At 45.4% G+C, this 26,451-nt stretch overlaps 1 protein-coding gene across 9 annotated transcripts in view; it reads right to left on the bottom strand.

Moving 5' to 3' along the window:
• DIP2A (disco interacting protein 2 homolog A) overlaps positions 1 to 26,451 on the bottom strand; it is a 121,350-nt gene that overhangs the window by 74,347 nt on the left and 20,552 nt on the right. For 3 of the 9 annotated variants that reach the window (XM_027548407.1, XM_027548424.1, XM_027548468.1), the window contains exons 3-8: positions 20,396 to 20,515; positions 15,508 to 15,627; positions 12,901 to 13,128; positions 9,474 to 9,611; positions 1,999 to 2,118; positions 757 to 951 (exon numbers count right to left, since the gene is read on the bottom strand). In XM_027548407.1, the coding sequence (XP_027404208.1) occupies positions 757 to 951; positions 1,999 to 2,118; positions 9,474 to 9,611; positions 12,901 to 13,128; positions 15,508 to 15,627; positions 20,396 to 20,515 (921 nt within the window). The remainder of the gene's footprint in view (positions 1 to 756; positions 952 to 1,998; positions 2,119 to 9,473; positions 9,612 to 12,900; positions 13,129 to 15,507; positions 15,628 to 20,395; positions 20,516 to 26,451) is intronic. The other 6 variants (XM_027548416.1, XM_027548433.1, XM_027548450.1 and 3 more) reach the window with 4 other exon arrangements.

Genomic DNA, 26,451 nt, shown 5'->3' with positions numbered 1-26,451 from the left:
AGCCAGTCAGCACTCAACTGGGCACCATGATGCACACTCCCCAGGAAGGAGAAAGGAGACGGCCCAGCACTGGGTGGGGGTGTGGGAAGTGCCCGGCAGCTCAGCCCATGCCCACAGCAGCACAGATGCCTATACACATCCACCGAAGACCCACAAAGGATGATCACAATAGTACAACACACAGCAGCCCCGCTGTGGACACAACCCAGATGTCCACCGACTGTGCAGCGTGGACGTCAGCAGATGGGTGAAACAACACCCATGGATGAGAATGAACTGACCACACAGTGCATGGGTGAGTCTCAGACAGCGCCAAGCATGATGCAGCCCAGGCACGTGGGACCTGCTCACACCAGTGGTCAACAGGGCACTGGCCTTGGCTGTGGGCGATGCCAGCCTGGGTACCAGGAGTACCTGAGGGCCAAGTGTTCCATGAAAACACACTGAGCCCAAAGTACACGATTTGTGTTATGTAAAAACGAAGATGGAACCAAAAAATGCCAAACAAAAAAAACAAACACTGCTTGATGCCATTTTTACAAAGTTCAAAATGAAACAAAACTGAACTCCACTGGTCAGAAAGGCACACACAGACGTGGAGTACAGGGGGTGGTCGCTGCTGCTGGGAAGGGTAGCGGGTGGGACGGTGAGGCAAGGCTGTTTCCCCACCCACTGTGTCAGCTCGTCAGGAATCTGCTCTCCCCTGCCCCGCGAGCTCATATCTGTGTGGCCCCTCAGCCTCCTGCTGACACTTGCCATAGGTGAGGGTGTAGACGGCCTTCCCGGCGGTGTCCAGAGCAGTCAGGCACGGGGCTTTGGGCTGTGTGGTACCCCACTGCTGCAGGGCGGCCAGCAGCGAGGGCGGCCAGGAGCTCTCGGCCAGGGGCTCCCCTCGCAGCACCGCCATCTGGCTGCCCTCGGGCTTCGGCTGGTTCGGATCTGGCTGCTGCACTACAAGCAAAACGGACATGTGAAGACCAGCATTTCTATAACCAGGCACACGCTCTGCTTGTTAGGCCTCACGTTTTATCTTTCTCTTCTTCAAAAGCACCAACTCTAAAAAAGCTACCATCATTTCTCTAGATTTCCTTATTGTTACAACAGTCACAGACCAGCTGACCAAGGATGGAAGAAATCAGGATGAGTCCTGTGACTGTAACCAGAGAGTCACAAGGATCCCAGGCTTTTACCTGAAGACACCTGAGAAGCAGGTGTCCCCACTTATAGAGGATGAGAACAGAATAACCACTTCAGTTTGGGCTCAAACCATGTTGGAAGAAAAATAATAAAGTAAAATCTATTATATTTTCAGTGGATATGTAACCAAGATTTGTCCAAATGTAAGAAAGACTTCCTAAAAAGCATTCATAGAATTGAACTCTGAATCTGAAAGGCATGATGTGATTACACAGACAAGCCCTGACAGCCACGCTAACCCCCAGGTAGGGGAGACACCAGAGCTGGCCTAAGGGGCGACTGCACAGCAGTGGTGCCGAAACCAAGGGCTGGAGGGCCAGGTGCCCCGAGGCCATGATAACACGTCACACGCTGGTGTCTTATACAGGGCTTGACTTCTAGTTTCCTACAGATTTATACTTCTTAGTAAGTCTACGCTCTTCTTTCCTAAATATATACATATACATATATATATATATAAAATTCATAAATGAGAGACAGAAATTCTAAAAAAGAGTCCAAACTTTGATGAAAACACAATGCTTTAAAACCAAGGGAAGACAAATAGTTCAGACTTAAAGTTTAAAGTTTACTCTTACAGAGTCCTACCACTAGGCAAGGCACAGAGACGCCATCTCTTAACTACGACTGGTGTGCACAGTGCCTGGGATCATGTGTGATGGGGAGGTCACTCCACACACATGACCAGAGCCTGGACACAGACTGCGGTTTTCTACATCTTCTGCCGCGGCGATAACCATGTCATCACACCTGGCAGTCTCCCTGCTCGCACAAACTGGAGGGCCGGCATTGGACGCTCACCTTCCAACAGCTCCTCGAAATCATCCACGAAGAACTCCTTCAGGGGAGGGCGCTTTGGCCTCTTCAGGGTGTTCAGAAGCTGCTGGATCTTGGAGGACACTCTGCTGTTCACGGGGACACCTGTCACAGGAAGAGAGCACTGAGGCCAGAGGTCAACCACGTGAGCACGTCAGAACTCGTGAACCTAACCGAGCTCTGATGGCCCATCAAATGGCCAGCCCGGGATTTATCAGTTCATCTGACATTTACTGACGCCTTCCAGGAACCAGAACTTTTTGTAAGCCAGTGGTTTTCAGAGTGGCCCAGGGACCCTTAGGAGTGCCCGAGGCCCTTTCAGGGGCTTCGTGGAGTCACGTGAGATGCCATTTGTGCTCCTCTCTCACACGTGCACAGCAGAGTTTTCCAGAGGCTGCATGGTGTGGGTGCCCAGCAGATGGGAATCATGCAGACGCTGCTCTCACACCTGCAAACAAGCCTGCTCTCTCACGGCACCTCACTGCACAGGAGCTGCTCCTGTGACTGTGTGCTGTTCATGCTAAGATGTAATGAGTTCGGTATCACTATTTTTCAATGAGTTAATTTTAACAAATCTTTAATTTCTAATATGGTAAACATCCAGAGATAACCCACATAAGCTATTTTTCAATTAGTTAATTTTAACAAATCTTTAATTTCTAATATGGTAAATATCTAGAGATAACCCACATAAGCTAAAAGCTCTTTGGTGTCCTCACTAATTATTAAGAAATCCTGTCCTGGGGGATGTAAAGTTAGCCAACAGGTAAGTCTGCCCTCAAACACCTCACAGTCTGCTGCATGGAAAGAAGCAAAAATATGTATATGTGCCAGCAAAAAAGGGCACCCACCACAGTGACAAGTCCTCAGAGGAAAAGGTGCAGGGGACATGAGTGGGTGCACTGGTAGAAGAGGCGAGAGAAAGGCCTGGAACCAGCCACCCCTTTGCACCATGAGGCACATGGCACCTCCCTTCTCCTGGGCTAGGTCAACAATTGAAACCTGCATTCACTGGCTTAGCCTCTGCAGGCCCCTTTACGATATCAGCATTTTGAAAGAGTCTGACTCTTTCCTTTATTAAGTAGAATATGCCTCATTCTGCATTTGCTTGAGGTTTTCTCAGGATTCAATTCAGATATTGCACTGCTGGCTGAACAGCACCTGAGAATCACATCCAGGCGCATAGGACCCCCACTGCTCTTTTGAGGTTCTGGACACACTGCTGTCCAGCACTTCATTGTCGTCACTATTTTTTTCTAGTGCAACTAACAAGCACTCTGAGAGGAGACCCTTTAAGACCTCACATATACCCTGACCCCATCCAGCTCTCTCCCTTCGTGTAACAGCCACCACCACTCTGTCAGATGCAAGCTTTATCGCAATGGTTCATCAATTATATTCCACCTTAAGCGGCCACTGACACTAACAGTTGCCACCTGACTTCCTTCCTTCCTTACTGGCTCTCCTGAGAAAAGCTACTGAAGACCAAGACAGTGGCGAGATATGCTCCCTGATATTGCAGTCTTTGCTTCCTCTAGCACACAGAGCTAAAAAGCCCGTGTACATGCACACGCGTGCATACTCATGGATATGCACACACCCCATACACAATGCACACAGGCAGCACAACACACACAGGTCCCTGTCTTAGAATCCTGGGTGCACACAGCACCCCGGTGCTGAGCTCCTTGTCAGACACCTCTTCTCCACAGCAGGAGCCTGGCTCCCAACAGCAATGCCGCAGTTCTGCACCATCACAGATGTGACTTAATTCCCCAAGTCCTACCCAAACCAACACAGGAACAGCTACACACGAGAGTTCAGGTTGGTGAGCCTTGCCCAGGACTGAGGGCACTGTGTCCCCCACAGACAGCTCCCTCCCCCACCCCTCAAGGGCGGCTATGCAGTTCTTGGGAATACAATCAGATTTATTCATTTACAATTCTTTTCAGTTTGGGGATTCCCCCCTTCTTCTCATCTTTTAGTTTCTGTTTTAAATGTGCAGAACATATGTCTAAAAATCACAACTATATAAAAAGATAAACTCGAACAACTGTCACTCTGCCCTGAATTCCTGGCCACCCACCCTGTCCTCTGCAGGACCAGCCCCTGCTTTCTGGCTCCTCCCTCCTGTTGGTTGTTCTCCTGCTTCTCACAAGGGAGGTGGTAAACTACGAACGTTCCTTTCCTCTTTGCCTTTTCACGTAACATCTCCTGGAAAACATTCCAGGTCAAAAAGAGCTTCTCACTATTCCTGACAGCCGCACAGTCCTCCACCGTGTGAATGTACCCAGTTTATCCCACAATTTGAGAGGCCTGGATGGCAGGCAGTTTCCATTATTCCCGAGAGTTGCCCAGGCCTCCACCATGTGACTGTTCCCGGTTTATCTCACAATTTGAGAGGCCTGGACGGCAGGTAGTTCCCAATGTTTTGCAAGTACAGACAGCACGGCAGTGGGTGAGCTCGCATGTACACAATTCCTGATTTCTGGAGGTGTGCACTCGGGGTAAATGCCCATGCTGTGCTGCTGATCCAAATGGAAGCACAGACACAGATTTTTAACAGCTGCTCCCTCAGAAAGGCTGACCTACTTTGCATTCCCACCAACAATGTGGATTTCTCTAGTAACGAAAAAGAATGAACATCATGTGTAAGAGCTATTTTTATATCTCTTTCTGTGAATTGTCTGTGTGTTCTGCTTATTTTCCTACACTAGGAGCTGGAAACTTCTTTAAGGACTGGTAGTATCTGGGGCTGTGGCACCATCTCCATCACCACAAAAGCAGCACAGACGATTTGGGAAGGCAGGTGTGGCAGCCCCAAAAGCACCCTGAATCAAGATGAGCAGAAAAACATCCCAATGAATACATTCTGGATTTAAAAAATGAAGCTGAAAAAGAAGAGCAAAGGAAACACAGAGTAAGTAGAAGGAGAGAAGTAACATAGGTGAGCAGAAATAAACATAATAGAGAAAAGATGAACAATAGAGAAAAACTGTCAAATTAAAACTGGTTCTTTGAAAGATAAAGTTCAATTAGCTCACTAGTTAGGACGATTAAGACGGAGAAAGGAGACCCTAGCAACTAACACGGTGAGCCAGCACCACGGGTCCCGCACACGCAAGGACGACAGGGGGCCTGGAGAGCAGAGACGGGATGGACGACTCCACCAAAGACACAGAACTGACTCGAGGTAGAAAGGCTGTTTCCTCTGATTAGAAAACAGAAGAGGAAGGAACGTTCCTCAATTCATCCTGAGATGAGTACTATCCTGATACCAAACCAGACAAAAGTATCAGATCAGTATTTATCTCAAACACAGACACAAATGCTAAAAAAGATACTAGTAAAGCAAATCCACAATATGCATCAGAGAGGAGGACACCACAACCAAGTGGGCTTTATCTTGAGAACATACCTCCTTTGGCTTAATTTTCAAAAGTCAGTCAATGAAATGTACTACATTAACAAACTAGGAAAGAAAAACCATATGATGAGCTTAACAGGTTTTAAAAATCATTTAACAAATATCATGATAAAAACTTTTCAGGAAACTAGAGGGAAAAAAGGAACGCCCCCAACCTGATGAAGAGCAACTATTTTAAAAAATCCATGGTTAACATCACAATTAAAAATTGAAAAAGTGGATGCTTTCCCCCTTAAATGGGAAACAGGCGAGTTGTGTCCATTCTCAACATTTCTAAGTAACATTAATGGAAGTCCTAGACACTGAGACAAAGCCAGGAAACTAAATGTTCCTACAGTGGACAATTTGGAAAGAAAAGTAAAATTTTATTCATAGACAACATGGTCATGCACTTGGAAATCTTACAGAATCTACCAAAAAGGCTACTAGAATTAATGTAAGGTCAATAGACAAGAATCAACTATGTTTCTAAAGATTAGCAATAAACAACTGGGAAAAAATTTAAATATCACTTGTAATAGCATCTAAAAATGTAACATATTTTGAGATAATTTTAACAAAATTATGTGCGATACCTGTACACTGAAGGCTACAAACACAGTGCTGAAAAAAAACTTTTAAGTGCTAAGTAAATGGAGAGATCCACCATATTTATCAACTGAAATGTACAACACTGTTAAGAGGCCGATTCTCTCCAAACTGATCTAGAGTCAATGAAATACCAGTCAAAACCCAGCAGGAATTTTGGTAGAAATTAACAAGTGGATATTAAACTATACATTAAGATGCAAAGGAGCTAGAATAGGTAAGGCAATTTTTAAAATGAAGAGCTGAGGGCAAACTACAGTACCCAATTTTAAGGTTTATTATAAAACCGCATATAAAAACCCACATATATAAAATCATGACAGTGTGGTACTGGTATAAAGACAGAAAAAGCATTGGAACAGCATACAGATCCCCGAAGTAGACCCCTCTCGTACGTGGTCCACCGTATGCGGTCCATCTTCATTACAGATGCCAAAGAAACTGGAGTGGGTATTACATGATCCTGGAACAGCTGGACACCCATACACAGAAAAGTACACTTAGATTATATCTTTCATTGATACTAAATTTAACTCAAAATGGGTCATGTACCTAAACATAAAACTTAAAACTACAAAATTCTAGGAGAAAATATAGGAGAAAACCGTTAGATCTTGGGTCAGGAAAGTATCTACTAGATATGACACAAAAGTAGAATCCACAGAAGAAAAAAATGGTAAACTGGACTTCATCAAAATGAAAGACTTCTCCTCTCACTATCAGAGGATGAAAACACAAGCCACAGACTGGGAGAAAAAAAATTTTAAACCTGATAGAGAACTTATATCCGGACTATACAAAGAACTCTGAAAACTTAAGAAAACAAACAACACATTTTAAAAAACAAGCAAAAGATTTGAACAGACCCTTGTAAAAAGATATAAAATGGGAAATAAGCACATGAAAAGATGCTAAACACCATCAGTCACTAGGGAGATGCAAACTAAAACTAGAAGGAGACACCTCCGCACAACCCCAAGGATGGTCAACATATAAAATCCAACACCACCAATTCTTGGCAAGGATGTGGGGGAACTGGGACTCTCATCACTAATGCCTGGGAGGTGAAATGGTACAACCACTTGGAAATAAGTTTGGCAGTTTATTTTTTTTAAATATTTATTTATATTTATTTATTTGGCTATGTGGGGCCTTAGTTGCATCATGCGGATCTTTTATTGCAGTGCACAGTTTCTCTAGCTGTGGCTGCAGTGCTGGCGCTCAGTAGTTGTGGCTGCAGTGCTGGGGCTCAGTAGTTGTAGCATGTGGGATCTGAGTTCCCTGACCAGGGACTGAATCCATGTCCCCTGCACTGCAAGGCAGATTCTTAACCACTGGGCAACGAGGGTAGACCCAGTTTGGCAATTCCTTTAAAAACTAAAATGTTCCCTGGTGGCTCAGATGGTAAAGTGTCTGCCTGCAGTGCGGGAGACCCGGGTTCAATCCTTCAGTTGGGAAGATCCCCTGGAGAAGGAAATGGCAACCCACTCCAGTACTCTTGCCTGGAAAATTCCATGGACTGAGGAGCCTGGTAGGCTACAGTCCATGGAGTCACAAAGAGTTGGACACGACTGAGCAATTTTACTTTCTTTCTTTCAAACCTACTGTATGATCCAGCTATTCTACTCCTAGATACTGACCCAAAAGAAATGAACGTGTATATCCACACAAACACTTGTAAAGGAATAGTCACAGCAGCTTTATTTCTAACAGCCCAAAACTGGAAACACCCAAGATACCCATCAGTAGGTAAAAAGATAAACTATGGTGCATCTATAGGATGAAATCTCACATCTATAGGATGTGAGAGTCGGTCCACAACAAAAGTTGAGCACGGAAGAACTGATGCTTTTGAACTGCGGTGTTGGAGAAGACTCTTGAAGAGTCCCTTGGACTGCAAGGAGATCAAACCAGTCAATCCTAAAGGAAATCAGTCCTGAATATTCATTGGAAGGACTGACGCTCAAGTTGAAACTCCAACACTTTGGCCAGCTGACGTGAAGAGCTGACTTATTGGAAAAGGCCCTGATGCTTGGCAAGACTGAAGGCAGGAGAAGAAAGGGACCACAGAGGATGAGATGGTTGGATGGCATCACCAACTCGATGGACATGAATTTAAGCAAGCTCCGGGAGGTGGGATGGACAGGGAAGCCTGTCATGCTGCAGTCCATGGAGTCCCAAAGAGTCAGACACAACTGAGTGACTGAACTGAACTGATAAGATGAAATGCAGGGATATTTCACCTCCCAAGAAAAGGGATGACCTACGATACATGCAAGAACATGGATGAATTTCAAAATAATTGTGCAGCGTGGCAGAAGCCAGACAATAAAAAGTAAATGCTGAGTGATTCTATTTATATAAAATCCTAGAAAATGCAAACTACTTTACACAGTGTCAGGAAGTAAATCAGTGGTTGCCTGAAGGGACACCAAAAAGGGCAGCAAGCAGCTGTTACAAAAGTGCACAAGGAAGTAAGTTTCCAGGAGCTCCAGGTATACTGGCTACAGTGTAAGTGTACATGTATCTTCAAGCTTAGAAAACTGTCAAGCCTTCCCTGGTGGTCCAGTGGCTACGATTCCACGCTCCAATGCAGCGAACAGGTTCAGTCCCTGTCGGGGAACCAGATTCCGCATGCTGCAACTAGGAGTTCACATGCCGCAACAAAGACTGCAGATTTCACGTGATGCAACTTAAGACCTGGTGCAGTCAAATAAACAAAATTTTTTAAAAAGCTTATAAAATTATACACTTTAATACACACAGTAGATAATGTCATTTACACCTCAACTAAGTTCTCAACAATTTTTAAATATAATGAATAACAAGTTAATTTTTTTTTTTATCTACCTAACCAACAGGAAGACTGCTTCATGTTGACTCCGTTTCTCCTCTTGTATCTGAATAAGGAACTGAATGACACCAACAAAATCAGACCAACTGCTCAGGAGCCTAGAAACACGTTAAGGTCTCAGATCTAAGAACTGCTGGATTGTTCTGCAACTCAAATTTGGCACATTGGAAGAAAAACTTCATGTGATTTTGATAAAAGACACTGGAAACTGTTTCAAAAGCAAACGGTACAAGCGCAAAAAGGAGACTCACGCTGATATCTCTTGGCCTGCACGTGAGAAAGCACGACCGACCGGGGCTGCTGCTGCTGGCTGCACTTGCAGTCCTGGGTCCACCTAGAGAAACTTCCCCAGCTTCTCCTCTTCCCACAGTACCACAGATCCAAACCTTGTGCAGCAACTTAAATGTGCAGGCGCTCTCCTCCCTCCTTCTCCTCCTTCCCGGCTTGACCTATTCCTGATCATTTTTCCACATGATACACACACGGGCAGTCTAAATGCACCAGGGCTGCACCTGACGGCTGGCTCACCAGGTACAGTGAGATCCAGGCCTATGCTCTGCTGTCTCAAAGCAGGAAGAGAGGCATGCTTACCACCTGCCGTCTCTAGGACACTCCCACGGCACCCCCGAGGGACTCCTCTCACGGAGGCCAGCTGCGGACGCTCACAGTATGCGTGCTGATGCTGCATGAGGCCCGTGGTGACATCAGGAGGGGCAGAGTGCAGATCTGCTTTTGAAACACAAACCCAAAATAAAAGTGGCTGTTAATTCAAAAGAACGTGAACATTAAGTCGCTGTTCAAATTCCATTCAATTGAAGCTTCAGTAGCTGAGCTCTAAGCAAGGAACGTGGCATTCCAATCGACTTTGTCTGCCTGGCTGACTGAGCACATTAGGTGCTGTGAACTCTGAACTCTGGACATGGTCTGGACAGTTCTGCGTGCACATGGTCATCCAGTTCTAAGAGGGAACTAGGCCAGAAACACCAACCACAGCACAGAATGGCCGTGAGGAATACACCTTTCCCAATTTGGCCTAAGGAGGTTTTACTTAGAAATCTCCCTTAATGAAGCAGAAATATTATTTTTAATCAATAATATTTTTGTTATATTATGAAAAACTGCCAGGCTTCTATAAACTACCTCTACTCCCCTAAAAAGCAAGTTGAATGCCATGCAGACACAAACCTTGGCCATCTTCACAGAATAAACCTACACAGATTAAAAACTATCCCTAGAGTCAGTTCAACAGGTCCCATTACTAAGAGGCTGCAGTCAGGTTCTTAAGACAGAATGTACTCAGCTCACATTTAAAGACAAGCTATGGTAGATAGAAAAAGTATTTAAATCGCTCCTTCCGTGTCTGAATGTCCATTCTGGGCTCCATTCGCACCATGTGGCGTGTCCATCTGTTCTGATACTGGCTGACCACCGCTAGAGCATCACTGCTACAACTCAGTCTTCTACCAGGAAAGAGTTTGGACCTAGCGTGACACTCGTCCACTCTTGAGAATGGATACTGCTCTGTAATCTCTTTAGTCTTCAAATGAATGTTCCCACCATCACAGGTTTTGATACTGATTTTTTATCTATCATTTCATAACCTAGAAAGTATGCAATCTAAAATTTTTTTTAAATGTAGAAAGATGAATTTATATGGAAGCAAAACACAAACTTACTACACAAACTTACAAAGCAGAAAACACCATTTGGAAAAACCTAACTTTAATGACAAGAGTTTTCACAACCTTTGACAAAGCTAGATATTAATGAAATTAGCATTTTAAAGTATGCTTACCACAGAATTCTTTCAGTTTAAAAAGAAATCTCTCCTCTTTTCCAATCTAGCAAAAATGAGAGATTTTAACTATATTCATGAAAAAAGGTATAAATGGTAATTCTCAACTACAAAGTAACTTTTTAAATAGCTGCATAAAAATAAACAAACTATACTCCAAAATGAACTACTGTAATTAAATGTACTGCTTTTAAATATAGGTACTTAATTTATGTCCAAATGTTTTATGCACATGATTTTCCTAGCCCCAAACTGAAAACGATAAATATTTTTTAACATTTCCTACCTATAATTTTGTTTACAGTTATCTTCTTTCTATATTTCTTTCCTTAGCCCAAACTGAAGAATTCTCCTAGTGTCAGAAACTAAAACAAAGGATGACTTTTGTAACAAGGAGAGGGAAGTGGGATAGTTTTCAGATTTAAAATTCAGGTCACATGAGAAGTGCATGAAGGCTACAGACAACAGTGAGGAATACGTACAGAGCAAGTCAGGCTTTGGGACTACGAGAACTAACCACATAACACGCATGTGAGCACAGGTGAGCAGGAGGGAGGGAGAGCGGCTCAGCCACACCTACAGGAGTCAGGAGCCCAGCAGCCACAGAGGCGACAACCCACCTTGAAGCCTTTACAGCCAGGGCCTTTCCTAGAAAAGAGACTCCCACTCAGACTCACCTTACAACTCTGTGAAGTCAAGGGCTGTCCGGTTAGACATTTTGAACTACGGTCAGTTTTTCAAGCTAAATATGCTTCTCTTTCTAACCCACCAGGAAGCTGTGTTTATAACAGCTCAGCAACAGCTGATACAACCAAACAGTGACGGCTCTGCCCTACTTCCCTCACTGTGGGACCCAGAACAGAGCTGCGGAAAGCTGGATCAAGAGAGAAGAAAACACCCGAATGCTGCCGCTTCCCTCACAGTGAGGTTCTTGTGCATTTCCAAACAGTGCAATCGCATGACAAACAGCAAAAATGTGTCCACCTAACTCTGTTTTCAAGCTCTCCCCTGTGAAACCCCTTGAGGATAGGCTGTAATCACCAGCCTTTTGTAGGCTCCCCAGGAGAGTGACCACAACAATCCTGGCGGGTGTTTCCAGAGGAGCCTTCTCTCATAAAGCAAACTGCCCAGGATGGCCCTGACAGCACTATCCTGGCTCCTCCACGTGGTAGGAGCAGGTCAAGGCATCGTGAGTTCTCACCTAAGAAGACATCACGAGCTCAACAGAAATGTACAGACGTTGGCACTGACTCAACCAGTAACAACGAAGAGCATCAGTGATGTGCCCACAGAGGAAATGAAGGCGTCGGTCACTTACAACACCCAGTCCAGCCAAATGACCAGAATCTTGCAGGGAGCAGCTTAGCACCTGAGACCAGCACATGCCTGGGGGGCACTTAACCTGCTGGGACCCCATCAAAAACACTGGCCTGTCATGGGTGCACCGCAGATGCACCATTCTGATTTTAGCAGAACAGCAACTAGCAGCAAAGAAAAGGAACAGGAATCAGAAAGCTATGGGTCAGCCTGGCTCCACCACAGCCAGCTGTGTGGTCTCAGCCAGGGCAGTCCCTGACTGAGCTCTTGCTCCTCGTCAGATGTCCCCCAACATCAGCAAAGCACACACCAGGAGTACACTTCTTAAGGCACTCCTGCAAGAACGCATGTGTGCATTGCATGCCAGCCAAGTTACTATTTTTGCATCAAAAAATATGACTTCAAATGGTGAAAGCTTTGCAACGTTTTCCTCTCTAAGATTAATATAATTTAAAGGACTGGGTGACTTGGGAAAGATCTAGGCATCTTTATGACTGAGCTGTGACTTACATCTCTTTTCAGACTGAGGACTGTCTAATCCTGTGTGTAGAGGAAGAAAGGCTCTTCATGGCTGCAGCCCCAGCCCCACCTTGGGACACCCAGTGCAGGGACAACTGAGGGCTGAGGCTGTGCACACAAGGAAGGAACAAAAGACCGCGTTGTAGGTGGCAGGCCACCTAATGGCCAGGGACTGTCCACCTGTGCCAGCCGCCCCTCCAGAGCAGAAGCACCAGCTGTTGTCAAGGTCTCCAGGGGAGGCCCACCCAGGGTCTGGGGCTGCCAAACCACAGAGGCACCAGAAACCACTTGTTACCAAAAGGACATTTTCCACACAAAGAGGAGAAGGTGGGTCTGAGGAGGGGCGGGGGCTCCTCTGCCTGGAGGGGTCCCCGCAGCTGTACTGACCTACGCGGGCGAGGGCCGCGGGGCCGGCAAGCGCGGCGGCAGCACTGGGCGTGGCGGCAGGCTGCCCTCCCGGGTGAGATGAGGTGGAGGATGCGGAGGATGAGGTGGACGAGCCCTGAATGGCCGGGTCAGGCCAGGGCTCGATGCTGGGGCGGCTCTGCAGCGGAGCGGAGGCCAGTTGCCCGGGGCGCTGTAAAGAGCCCTCATCTTCTGAGGCAGATGACGTGTCTGTGGTCAAAATAACGACGACAGGCATGAGGGGGGCATCCTTGGGGGCAGGGTTCCCACACCGGCCCAGCCTGTGCCCTGTGCACCCGCACATCCAGGAGGGCCTGCGTGTGACTGACGGTGAGACCCAGGGCCGCTCGGAAGCTGGCTTCACCCTGGGCTCCCCTGAAGAACTCGGTCACAGGGCGCCATGCCCAGGAGTGCAGCTGGTCCAACCCTGACGCTTTAGTGCATGCTGCGGGGCCCCGGGGGCCCCAAATAGCAGAGGTGACCTACGCCCTGTGGGTGCCTGACCCCAGCGAGGCCTTGCCCAGCCCGTGCGCACCCTGGAGGACATGCCTGAGCTCTGAGAAGAGCCCCGCCTCGGGCAATAAAATCAACCTGAAACCTGGTTCTGTCAAGTCTGCATTTTATCATGGGTTTCATTATTATTAGGAAGTTCTTTAAAAAACTGGGTAGTATCTATGGTTATATTTGGTAGAAAATAATTTGACATAAATTTCTAAGACTTTTTTTGAACAACATAAACTTTTTTTAAGTCAGGAAGCATCATCAAAACACCACACTACCCTGTTGACCTGGTGTGGCTGGTGTTTACCACGTCGACAAACCAAACACGCATGTCACCAGCTTTGTGGCTTCAGTAACCAGACAGGCAGCACTGTGCTCCCAGCACCCGGATGAGCTTTCCAGGAAACTTAAAGCACACTAACTATCCTGAAGAGAGGCCGCATTAAGAGTTTTTGTTTCTAATGGTAATGAAACAACAAAAACAAATCAAAAACCCTCCAAATGGTCTTATTCTTTCCCATTTAAGACTCGGTAACAACATAACACATAATATTGGGTTGGCCAAAAAGTTCGCTGCTTTTTCTGTAAGATGGCTCTAGTGGTGCTTAGTTGTCTTCAACTTCATTCAAGACAATTTTGTTAGACGGTATTGTGACAGCTGTCATATCAGCACTCATTAAAAAAAAACTTATCAAAACTAGTGAATTTTTATGTAGCAACTTTAATATTGAAGATGGAAGAGAAAAAGCAACATTTTCACATATTATGCTTTATTATTTCAAGAAAGGTAAAAATGTAACTGAAATGCAAAAACGGATTTGTGCAGTGTATAGAGAAGGTGCTGTGACTGATCAAACATGTCACAAGTGGTCTGCAAAGTTTCATGAGGGAAATTTCTTGCTGGATGATGCTCCATGGTCAGGTAGACCAGCTGAAGTTGATCATGATCAAATTGAGACATTAACTGAAAACAATCAGCGTCTGAGACATACACAAAATGTCCAAATCAAGTGCTGAAAATAATTTGCACCAGTTCTGTTATATTCATCAATTTGATGTTTGGGTTCCACATTAGTTAAGAAAAAAAAAAAAAAAACTCCTTGACTGTACTTCCGCATATGATTCTCAACTTAAACACAATGAAAACATTCCATTTTTAACATAAACTGTGACAGGTGATAAAAAGTGGATCTTGTACAATAATAGGGAATGGAAGAGATCACGTGGCAAGTGAAATGAACCACCACCAACTACACCAAAGACTGGTCTTCATCCAAAGAAGGTGATGTTGTGTACATGGGAGGAGTGGAAGGGAGTCCTTTATCATGAGCTCCTTCCGGAAAATGAAACAATTAACTGCAACAAGGACTGCTCCCAATCAGACCAAGTCAAAGCAGCACTCAGCAAAAAGCATCCAGAGTTAGTCAGGAGAAAACACATCAGCTTCCATCAGGATAACACAAGACTGTGTGTTTATTTGATGACCAGGCAAAAACTGTTACAGCTTGGCTGGGAAGTTCTGATTTATCTGCCATATTCACCAGACACTGCACCTTTGAATGTCCATTTATTTTGGGCTTTACAAAATTCTCCTAATGAAAAACTTTTCAGTTCCCTGTAAGACTGTATAAAAGGCATCTGGAATAGTCCTTTGATCAAAAAGATGACAATTTGGGGGAATGGAAATATGAAACTGCCTGAAAAATAACAGAAGGTAGTGGAACAAAACGGTGACTACATTGTTCAACAAAGTTCTTGGTGAAAGTGAGAAACGTGTCTTTTTTCTTAAAAAAACTGAAGGAACTTTTTGACCAACTCAAGGAGAATAATTTTAAATTTCTGAATTCAGGGAACTCTGTCACCCCATAAAGCAGGTTCCTCTCTTTACTAAAAGACACAAATTACATCTTAGTGAAAAAATTAAAATCTATATAGACGATCTATTGAAAGCAAGCCCACTGCATGCACAGAAATGTGCATGAGCTCACACACACTCCTCACCACAATCAGAAGCCTGCTCCATCTCAATGGGAAACCCTGCCCAAGCCGCCCCAACCCTGCCCAGGCCGTCCCGACCCTAAGCAGTACCTGGGGGTGTGTAGGCCTCCACAGATGCGTGCGTGAGGACAGAGCGCCTCTTGGATGGCATGGGCATCTTCCTCTCTTTGTGTTTGGCCAAAGCTGCCTGCACGGCCTCGGTGTGAACATCTGCACAGAAATAACAGCAGCAAAAGCACCTGTTACAAGATTCCTGAGGAAGGAACAAAACCATGGTTCATGGTTTTAATCTGTTTTCATTGAGTATAAAAGGAACACAATATATAAAGGTATAAAAGGAATACATGTGGGTCCACACATCGGTCCCAGATTTCTACAAATATTCCTTGGTTTATAGATTCAACTTGGCAAGCATTTTCAGATTGAAACCGAGAAATCCCCAAAACTGAAAATAAAATGAATCAGATGGACCCAATGCACTCTGATTATGGTATAAACCACTACAAGCAGCACTAAAGCTCTGTGGTCATATCATCTGAGCTGTTGTCCTGGTCAAGCCCCAGGATGGGCAGAGCCATACAAGGAACCAAGCTCTCCCTGGAGTCGCATGGCTAGGGGGTGGTGGGGGTCCCATCACACCACCACACTTGTGGTCAAGTGCAAGAGAGCCAACAAAGAGGGGCCTGATGGCCTCACCCCATCATCCCTCCTAGAAACCAAGATGCTCACAAGGCAGAGAAGGGATACACACAGAGACTCCAGAAGTGAGGGGAACACTGCAGTCCTGAGTCCGAATGGAAATTATCAGCGTGAACACACGTGGCATTTTATCTTTAAATAGCATGTCTTAATTCAGTCCCTAAAAATGTCTAGAAATGACCAGCCCAAGTGCAATGAGCACCTCTACCATCCAGGCTGCAGCCTTACAACACTGTCCTCATTGCGAGCACCCTGAGAAATGTGGGTTCCAGGGTGCAGGAAGTGGCAGAGGAGCCTAGAAAATCTCATCCTACCAACCAACAAGTTCCTGGCCAGCAACCCAATGCTGGAGCCGACGTGGAAGCACTCCCAGAGAAAAAGGTTGGGGCAGTCTGAACACCACCAAGGACAAAAACAAGATCAGAGAAAAGGAAGGAAGAAAAAGAGGAAGCAAAACTAACTGGCTGCCACTGGAGGATGCCAGTGACATGAGCTACTGTTTTGAAAAAGATTAAATGGATGGAAAGAACCGAGCATCTTTCCGGGTTCTCCTGTGCTGTGTCATGAGCACAAGCTGCTTGCTCTCCCTAGAACTGGTCCAGCCGTCCTGCCACCAAATCCACCCTAATGAACCAAGGGATCAACCCTGCCAGCATCCCAGGGAGGAGAGAGACACAGGCCTGCAGTGCTTGTGGTGGGAAAACACTGACCCCGAGGTGACCCGCTAGAGCCATGGAGCCAGGAGCAGCCAGACCACAGCCAAGGCCCCAAGACCAAGTTATCAGTGCTGGAAACACACATCAACACACAACATCCTGTGATATGCACATCTTATTTGGAACCTGGGTCCAAACTGTTTTATAAAGCCTCAGGAACACTTGGGTATTTGATACTAAGGAATTATTGCTGATTATTCTGTGACAATGGAGCTATCTTTTAGAGCTACATCCACTCTTTTCAGATATAGAAACCAAGAATATTATGACATCTAAGTAAAATAACGTGATCTCTGAGATTCGCTTCAGAATCACACGAGAAGGGAGAAGCAGCTGGGGCTGATGAAGAAGCCAAGGCTGAGCCTGAGCACGGTGGGAACTGTGGCACTGGGCAAGTCCAGGGCTCAGTACAACACCAAGTCCACCTTTGTACGCGTTCACATTTTTCCCCAACAAAATGTTTTTAAATAGCATTTAGAAACTTTATAGTAAAATGGCTCATAGGGTACTAAGGATGAAAAATTTACACCTAGGCATATTACAATAAAATTTACAAACATCAGCAATAACCAGTCAATCCTAAAAGCTTCTAGAGAAATAGTCTTGAAGGATCAGGAAAGAGGCTAACTTTCCCAATGGTAATCACCAAATACAAGGCAACACAGCTGAAGAAATGAGCTTAGAACCTATAATTTTATATCCAGCCAAAGCACCATTTAAACTTCAGGGCCTAATAAAAATACTCCCAGACATATAACCGAAATACTCATGAAAGACTATGTTCAGAAGAGAGACAAACCTGGGAGCCCCTGCAATAGATTTGGCTTGACTGTGAGCACAGACTTTTTACACTGTGGCTGCCTTAGAAACAAACAAAAACCTAAGTACAGATAACAGTCAAGAACTAAAAATCTAAACAATACCAACATTATAGGATATAAACCAACAGATCCAAGAAGCTCAACAAACCCCAAGCACAAGAAACAAAGAAACTTATACCAAGGCACATAATAATCAAATCACTCAAAACCAGCGATAAAGAGAAAAACCGTAAAAGTGCCGGAGGGAAGGAAGGCACGGTATATACAAGGGAACAATGATAAGGAATAAACCTGGACGAATAACAGTGGATATACCGACGTGAAAATGACTGCTAAGCTGCCATCATTAGGAGAGCTGGTGCTGCCATGACAACAGACGAATCCATCAAGAGAACAGAACGGAGTCCAGAAAGAGTCAGCCATGAGCAGCTGCCTTTAGACAAAGGAGCAAGGGCATGGGGACAAAAGGAATCCCCAGTGCAAGAAAGTCAGCTTTCTACCACACCCTGAAATTAACAAAATCTAAACTATAGACCTAAAGGTAAAAACCTAAAACTACAAAACTTCTAGAAGAAAACACAGGTAAGAATCTTTGTGATCTTGGGTTTGGCATAGATTTCTTAGATATAAGAACAAAAGCACTATTCAAGAAAGAAAAGGAAGTGATAAGCCAGATTTCATTAAAATTAAAAACTTCTGCTACAAAAGCCACTGTAAGAGAATTCAAAGAGAAGACAAAGCCTTGGAGAAAATACGAGCAAGAACATTTATGGTAAAGGTCTCGTTTTAAGAAAGTAAAGAACAAGAACCAGATACAGTTCACAAGGGCAGAAAGCAGGTCCTCAATGTCAATTACATGTAAACAGAGGCGACAGGGAACAGGAGGTGAGGACAGGCAGGGCTCTGGGTGACCTCACTCAGGGTGCGCGGACGCGGGTCCACTTAGTGCCCAGGGCTACATTGGTGGAATGCTGATGGGGCCGGTTCCAATGTTGTATGTTACAGGCATCATTGACGTAATCCGAAAAGAAATTATTGTCAGTGTGGGGAAGTTTTTTTTAAGCATATATTAAATCGGTAAGAAATTATCTGATCAAAACTTTCTTCAAACCACTTCATCACACTCCCACATTAACGAACCATTTAAAATCTGGAGCCTATTATACAGAGTGAAGTAAGCCAGAAAGAAAAACACCAATACAGTATACTAACGCATATATATGGAATTTAGAAAGATGGTAACAATAACCCTGTATATGAGACAGCAAAAGAGACACTGATGTATAGAACAGTCTTTTGGACTCTGTGGGAGAGGGAGAGGGTGGGATGATTTGGGAGAATGGCATTGAAACATGTATAATATCATATATGAAATGAGTTGCCAGTTCAGTTTCGATGCACGATACTGGATGTTTGGGGCTGGTGCACTGGGGCGACCCAGAGGGATGGTACGGGGAGGGAGGAGAGAGAAGGGTTCAGGATGGGGAACGTGTGTATACCTGTGGCAGATTCGTGTTGATATATGGCAAAACCAATACAATATTCTAAAGGTAAAAAATAAAATTAAATTACAAAAAGAAAGAAAATAAAATCTTCATTTTTAAAAAAAAATTCTTAAAACAAAATGGCCATTTCTTTATCTATCTTGAAAGTTTTTCTTTTATAGAAGCTTACTGAGTTTAAATGTAAAAGAAATATTTAATCACACAACAGTGAAAATGTTAAACAAGCCAAAGTGAAAGTGAAGTAGCTCAGTCGTGTCCGACTCTTTGCGACCCCGTGGACTGCAGCCCACCAGGCTCCTTCCTCCATGGGATTCTCCAGGCAAGAATACTGGAGTGGGCTGCCATTTTCTTCTCCAGGGGATCTTCCCGACCCAGGGATCAAACCGGGGTCTCCCACATTGCAGGCACACGCTTTAACCTCTGAGCCACCAGGGAAACCCAAAACAAGCCAAAGAGTGTTCAAAAACTATTGATATCTAATCTATAACAGGAAGCAGAGGGCTTCTCTGGTGGCTTGGTGGTAAAGAACCCGCCTGCCAGTCCAGGAGACACAGGTTCCATCCCTGGTCCAGGAAGATCCCACATGCCTCGGAGCAACTAAACTCGTGCACGGCAACTACTCAGCCTGTGCTCTAGAGCATGGGAGCTGCAACCCCTGAAGCCCACAGACCCTAAAGCCTGTGCTCCACAAAAAGAGAAGCCACTGCAATGGGAAGCCCACACAGCAACGAGGACCCAGCACAGCCAAAAATACTAAATAAATAAAATGATCATTGGAAGCATGCATTTTTTCAAGGCACGTCCTGATAATGCAAATAAACTGTAGAGACAAATTCAAATATTTATAAAAGCACTAACAGAGTGGCAGAAATCTAATTAGAAGGAAATCTTCAAAATTAGAGAAAAATAAAATACTAAAACACTTAGAGTAGTAGAGTGGTTCCCTACTGGACAACTCCATCAACACCAACCCCAAAGTTCCAGCAGAAAAATGGACACAGACATTTACAGAAATGATTTTCATGGTGAGGAAGATTTTGCTTTCTTCTGAGACGTCTATACACAGCTGATGAGAGGAGCACGCTCACACTCCAGGCTATACTAAAACATACTGAGATCTATAAAAGTTTTGTTTTTTTCTTGAAAACCACGATGCAGTCAGTCACGGTTCAGAGAAGGCCCTTTCCTCAGCGGAGCTGTGGTGTCCAAGCAGAGGACGCGGCGCTCCGGGCCCTACCTGACCGGAAGCGCTCGTCCCGGGCGTTGCTGGGCCGCGGCTTGGGCTGCTTGGGCGCGGGGGCCGAGGCTTGTGCGGGCCCAAGGATGCTATTCTCCACTTGCAGGGAGGGGTCTACTCCTGAAACAGTTTCACAGAAACAGCGTGAGTAAAAAACCTGCTTTTCCAACAATAGAAAAACCCATGTAGAATAGCACACACCTCTCGTACACTGCTGCACAGCCCCTGCTGCACAACCACGCATGCCTGGGGCCCCAATGCCCAGAAGACCCTAAATCTGGAGGTTGGGGCCGAGACATTGACGTCAGCTTCCAGCCCCTCCCTGTCAGCAGCCCTGGGCCCCCAGCTTGTGCACACGGTGCATGGGGCCAGCTCTCTCGAACGCCCCTCCCTGCCCCCACACTGGCCCCAGTGTCAGCAAGCCCAGCAGGAAGCAGCCCACAAAGCCATCACCGGGGTGCTGACAGCCGCCCTGAGACACAGGAAGAAAGCCGATGAGAAGCTTGGAGGCTTCAGGTGCTAACCACCTGGGCCTGTGACACCTGTGTCTCCACCCTGACGGGCGGCCAGCTCTCTGTGCCTGTTGCAGCCCCATGACTGGCACACCCATGGCCAGCCAACACCCAGGCCATCAGGATGTCATGTGTGGAGTAAAGGACAAGCACAAGCCTGCAGGGTCATTTAACAGTCTCTGGTCCTGCCTGAGCACTAGATTGTTTCAAATTGTCCAAGAAAAACAGCCTTAGCCACCAGCCCTTAGCACTCCCCAAAAAGCAGCAGCCTGTCCCCACTTCAGCAGTGGCCACAGGACTGGAAAAGATCAGTTTTCATTCCAATCCCGAAGAATGGCAATGCCAAAAAATGTTCAAACTAACGTACAATTGCACTCATCTCACACACTAGCAAAGTAACGCTCAAAATTCCAAGGCCTCAACAATAGGTGAACCGAGACCTTCCAGATGTTCAAGCTGGATTTAGAAAAGACAGAGGAACCAGAGATCAACTTGCCAACATCCGCTGGATCATCGTAAAAGCAAGCAAATCCCAGAAAAACATCTATTTCTGCTTTATTGACTACAGCAAAGCTTTTGACTGTGTGGATCACAGCAAACTGTGGAAAATTCTTCAAGAGATGGGAATATCAGACCACCTTCCCTGCCTCCTGAGAAGTCTGTATGCAGGTCAAGAAGCAACAGAACTGGACATGGAACAACAGACTGGTTACAAATCGGCAAAGAAGTACGTCAAGGCTGTATACTGTCACCCTGCTTATCTAACCTATATATACAGAGTACGGAGAAGGCAATGGCAACCCACTCCAGTACTCTTGTCTGGAAAATTCCATGGACGGAGGAGTCTGGTGGGCTGCAGTCCATGGGGTCACTAGGAGTCGGACATGACTGAGAGACTTCCCTTTCACTTTTCACTTTCATGCACTGGAGAAGGAAATGGCAACCCACTCCAGTGTTCTTGCCTGGAGAATCCCAGGGATGGGGAGCCTGGTGGGCTGCCGTCTATGGGGTCGTACAGAGTCAGATACGACTGAAGTGACTTAGCAGCAGCAGCAGCAGCATGCAGAGTACATCATGCAAAATGCTGGGCTGGATGAAGCAAAGCTGGAATCAAGACTGCCAGGAGAAATATCAATAATCTCAGATATGCAGATGACATCACCCTTATAGCAGAAAGAGAAGAACTAAAGAGCCTCTTGATGAAAGTGAAAGAAGAGAGTGAAAACCCTGGCTTAAAACTCAATATCCAAAAAATGAAGATCATGGCATCTGATCCTATCACTTCACGGCAAACAGACGGGGAAACAATGGAAACAGTGACAGACTTTATTTTGTTGGGCTCCAAAAACACTGCAGATGGTGACTGCAGCCACGAAATTAAAAGACGCTTGCTCCTTGGAAGAAAAGCTATAAACAACCTAGACAGCATGTTAAAAAGCAGAGACATTACTTTGCCGACAAAGGTCTGTCTAGTCAAAGCTATAGTTTTTCCAGTATTTACATATGGATGTGAGAGTTGGACTATAAAGAAAGCTGAGTGCCAAAGAATTGATGCTTTTGAACTGCGGTGTGGAGAAGACTTTTGAGAATCCCTTGGACTGCAAGGAGATCCAACCAGTCCATCCTAAAGGAAATCAGTCCTGAATATTCATTGGAAGGACTGATGCTCAAGCTGAAGCTCCAATATTTTCGCCACCTAATGCGAAGAGCAAACTCATCAGAAGAGACCCTGATGCTGGGAAAGATTGATGGCAGGAGAAGGGGACAACAGAGGATGAGATGGTTGGATGGCATCACTGACTCAATGGCCATGAGTTTGAGCAAGCTCTGGGAGTTGGTGATGGATGGGAAGCCTGGCGTGCTGCAATCCATGGGGTCGCAAAGAGTCAGACACGACTGAGTGGCTGACCTGATCTGAACTGCCCCACCTGGGCCTCAGGGGGTCATTACCTCTGACACTGCTCCTGAAAAGGCCACCTGACCCCAGCTCCCTAGGATGACACACAGAGAGGACAGAGGGGACAGGAGACGTGGGGGCCCTCACTCCGCTGCCTGAGCCTCCAGGCGCCTCTGTGACTGAGGAGCCCCTGGGACACCAGCTCTGGCTCTGCAGACAAGAAGGAGCTGCCCCCAAGACTGGCCGACCTCCAGATGTGGGCGCAGAATGCTGCCATTGCTGATGTTTATGTACCAGGTTTGGAGTGTTCGTTAGCTCTTCAAAACTGAACATATACACACATACATGTATGCAACATGCAGCAATACTGATCAGCACTGCTTCTGGCTTTTTGTTTCTTGGACTGACTGGAACAAATTTCCCTAAAATCCATAATGGAGAACACAGAATCCTAAGCATTATGCACTATAAACAGGTATGCTTGCAAAGTGATGTGTAAATATAGGGACATCCTTGCATTTTTATTCCAAAATACAGTGCTTTTATTGAGATCGATTAATTTATTTAAGAAAGATATAAAGCCCAATGGGAAACCACTGGATGAAAGAGTAGGTATATTTTTAGTCTTAACAGGTATCAAGAGAGAACTTCTCAGGCCACAGCATTCGCATTCCCACAGGGTGCCATTTCCCCATGTCTCTGTCAGCACTGCATGTTACAAATTTTAGAATCTTGCCAATCTGACAGGAGAATGGTTCCCTAATTTGCATTCCCAAGGCAATGGCACCCCACTCCAGTACTCTTGCCTGGAAAATCCCATGGACAGAGGAGCCTGTTAGGCTGCAGTCCATGGGGTCGCTAGGAGTTAGACATGACTGAGCGACTTCCCTTTCACTTTTCACTTTCATGCATTGGAGAAGGAAATGGCAACCCACTCCAGTGTTCTTGCCTGGAGAATCCCAGGGACGGGGCGGGGGGCGCCTGGTGGGCTGCCATCTCTGGGGTCGCACAGAGTCGGATACGACTGAAGAGACTTAGCAGCAGCAGCATAACTAGTGAGGTTGAACATACGTTAATGTTTACTGCCCATCCATACGTCCTTTTATTTGAATTCTATTAATTCTATCCAGCTAAGGAGCCCCCATAGGGCTTCCCAGGTGGCTCAGTGGTAAAGAACCTGCCTGTAATGCAGGAGATGTGGGTTCAATCCCTGGGTCAGGAAGATCCACTGGTGAATGAAATGGCAACCCACTCCAGTATTCTTGCCTAGAAAATCTCATGGACAGAGGAGCCTGGCAGACTACAGTTCACAGGGTTGCAGAAAGTCAGACATGACTGAGTGAGCATGCATGTATGCAAGGAGCCCCCAAAGGACCTACAGGGAGCCCTGGTCAGCTAGAGGCCCCACCCTACGCTGGACATGCCCCCAGGCCATGGCCAGCTGGCCGCAGCTCAGTCACTCTGCAGTGCTTCATTTCTAGAGAGACAATCATAACCTTTTTTTTCCCTCAGGTCTCTCATCTTGTCATCACGCAAACATTATTCAATATTCTCCTGAACTTTATAGTATTCTGTAATTACAAACATACTTAGAGTTTTACTCCTGAAGTTTACGTTCACTAATGCTGCAGAGGAAAGGGGGTCCCACTGCTGCCTCCACAGGCATGGCACCAGTTACATACACCTTCCCTTCTTTGAATTCTCCTGAGTCGTTTCTAGACGCCCTCTCCTTACACTGTTCAGTTGTCCACGTGTCTACCAACACCCTGTGGTTGGGACTGCCAAGTGCACGTGACCAGGTTTAACACCTTGAAGGCCAAGCCTTTCTCCCTGCTATTCCTCCTCAACAATGTACTAGCTACTCTCAGAACTTTTCTCCTCCAAGTGAGTTATTTCCAATGCCAGATTTGGGGGAAAAAAAAAATCAACAACTGCTATTCAGACTGGATTATTTTTGTCACATATTAATTTAGAAACTACTCATGTATGGATGTGAGAGTTGGACTGTGAAGAAAGCTGAGCGCCAAAGAATTGATGCTTTTGAACTGTGGTGTTGGAGAAGACTCTTGAGAGTCCCTTGGACTGCAAGGAGATCCAACCAGTCCATTCTAAAGGAGATCAGCCCTGGGTGTTCATTGGAAGGACTGATGCTAAAGCTGAAACTCCAGTACTTTGGCCACCTCATGCGAAGAGTTGACTCATTGGAAAAGACTCTGATGCTGGGAGGGATTGGGGGCAGGAGGAGAAGGGGATGACAGAGGATGAGATGGCTGGATGGCATCACCGACTAGACGGACATGAGTCTGAGTGAACTCCGGGAGTTGGTGATGGGACAGGGAGGCCTGGCATGCTGCGATTCACGGGGTTGCAGAGAGTCGGACACAACTGAGTGACTGAACTGAACTGAATTTTTATAATATTAAATTTTGCATTTAAGATATTGGTATATTTCTTCATATTTTAGGATCCTGGTTACTTTTTTCAAACAGATTGTATGATCCTAACATAGATCCTGTGGGTTTCTTGCTAAATGTATTAAAAACATTCGACAGTTTTTTTGCCATTATGAATGTGAGCTGTTTTATTAACAGAAATATTGCCAGAGAAAAGCCATTGATTCTTACATATTTGTCTTCTATTCAAACCAAGACGGTTACTAATTCCAATAGCCAAGTGAGCAGTCACCCAGCTTTCAACGTATAAAACAACAGCACCTGAGCGAGGATGGGGTCCTGCCGTTTGTCTGGGGTGCTGCCTGGGCACTGGCCTGCGACAGACGGCCTTGTGAGCAGCCCAGCGGGCTTCTCGTTTGCCTGCTAACAATTAGGGTTTCCTCTGGTAAAATATTTATGCAAGTCTTTAGCCCATTTTCCTACTGGGCTTTTTAAAAAAAATCACATGGGGGAACTTTCTGGCTCTTTATAAAGTTTAAATTAATCAAAATTAAATTTAAAAAATGCAGTGTCTTAGTCATGCGACCACACCTCAAGTGCTCAGAAGCCATACGTGGGAGGTGCTCCGTGGACTGGACAATGGGGCTGCAGACCACTCCCACTCTGGCAAAAGGTCTCCTGGATGCTTCGACTTCACCGGCTCTGGACTCTAGCCCTTTTTCTCTTATGTATGTTACGATCATCTTCTCCTATACTGTGGCTTGTCTTTAATCTCTTTATGGGAACTTCTGATAAAACATGATTCTTAATTTTAACACACTCTAATTTACCAATCTTTTCCTTTTCAGTTGCTGCTTTTTGGTACCTTCAGGGACTTGAGAAATCCTTCCTCCTGTCTAGAGATGGTGACAGTTTTCATATACAGTCTTCCAAAGGTGCTATAATTTTTGCCTTTCTCACTAAAGCCCTTCATATTTGGTTTCTGTGTCTTAGGGAACTGTGCCGGCATCGTGAGCTGCAACACCAACCCCACCATAAACCTGGTCCCCACAGCCACACATGTCTGTCTGGGTCCATGTTCTGTTTGTGAATAGAGCTATCTACCCTTGTGTGAAACCAGGCTGTCTTAATGACAGCTTGCTATTAACTCCTCATATCATAACTAGCAAATCCTCCAATCTCATTCTTCCTTTTTATCATTATTTTGAATCCCTTAGCCCTTTAAATTTATATATAAAATACTTAACTTCTTTT

Source organism: Bos indicus x Bos taurus, chromosome 1 (genome assembly GCF_003369695.1).
Source record: "Bos indicus x Bos taurus breed Angus x Brahman F1 hybrid chromosome 1, Bos_hybrid_MaternalHap_v2.0, whole genome shotgun sequence".
Lineage (NCBI taxonomy): Eukaryota > Metazoa > Chordata > Mammalia > Artiodactyla > Bovidae > Bos > Bos indicus x Bos taurus.
The sequence above is the reverse complement of the archived record's forward strand: the minus strand, read 5'-3'. Positions and strand labels throughout refer to the sequence as shown.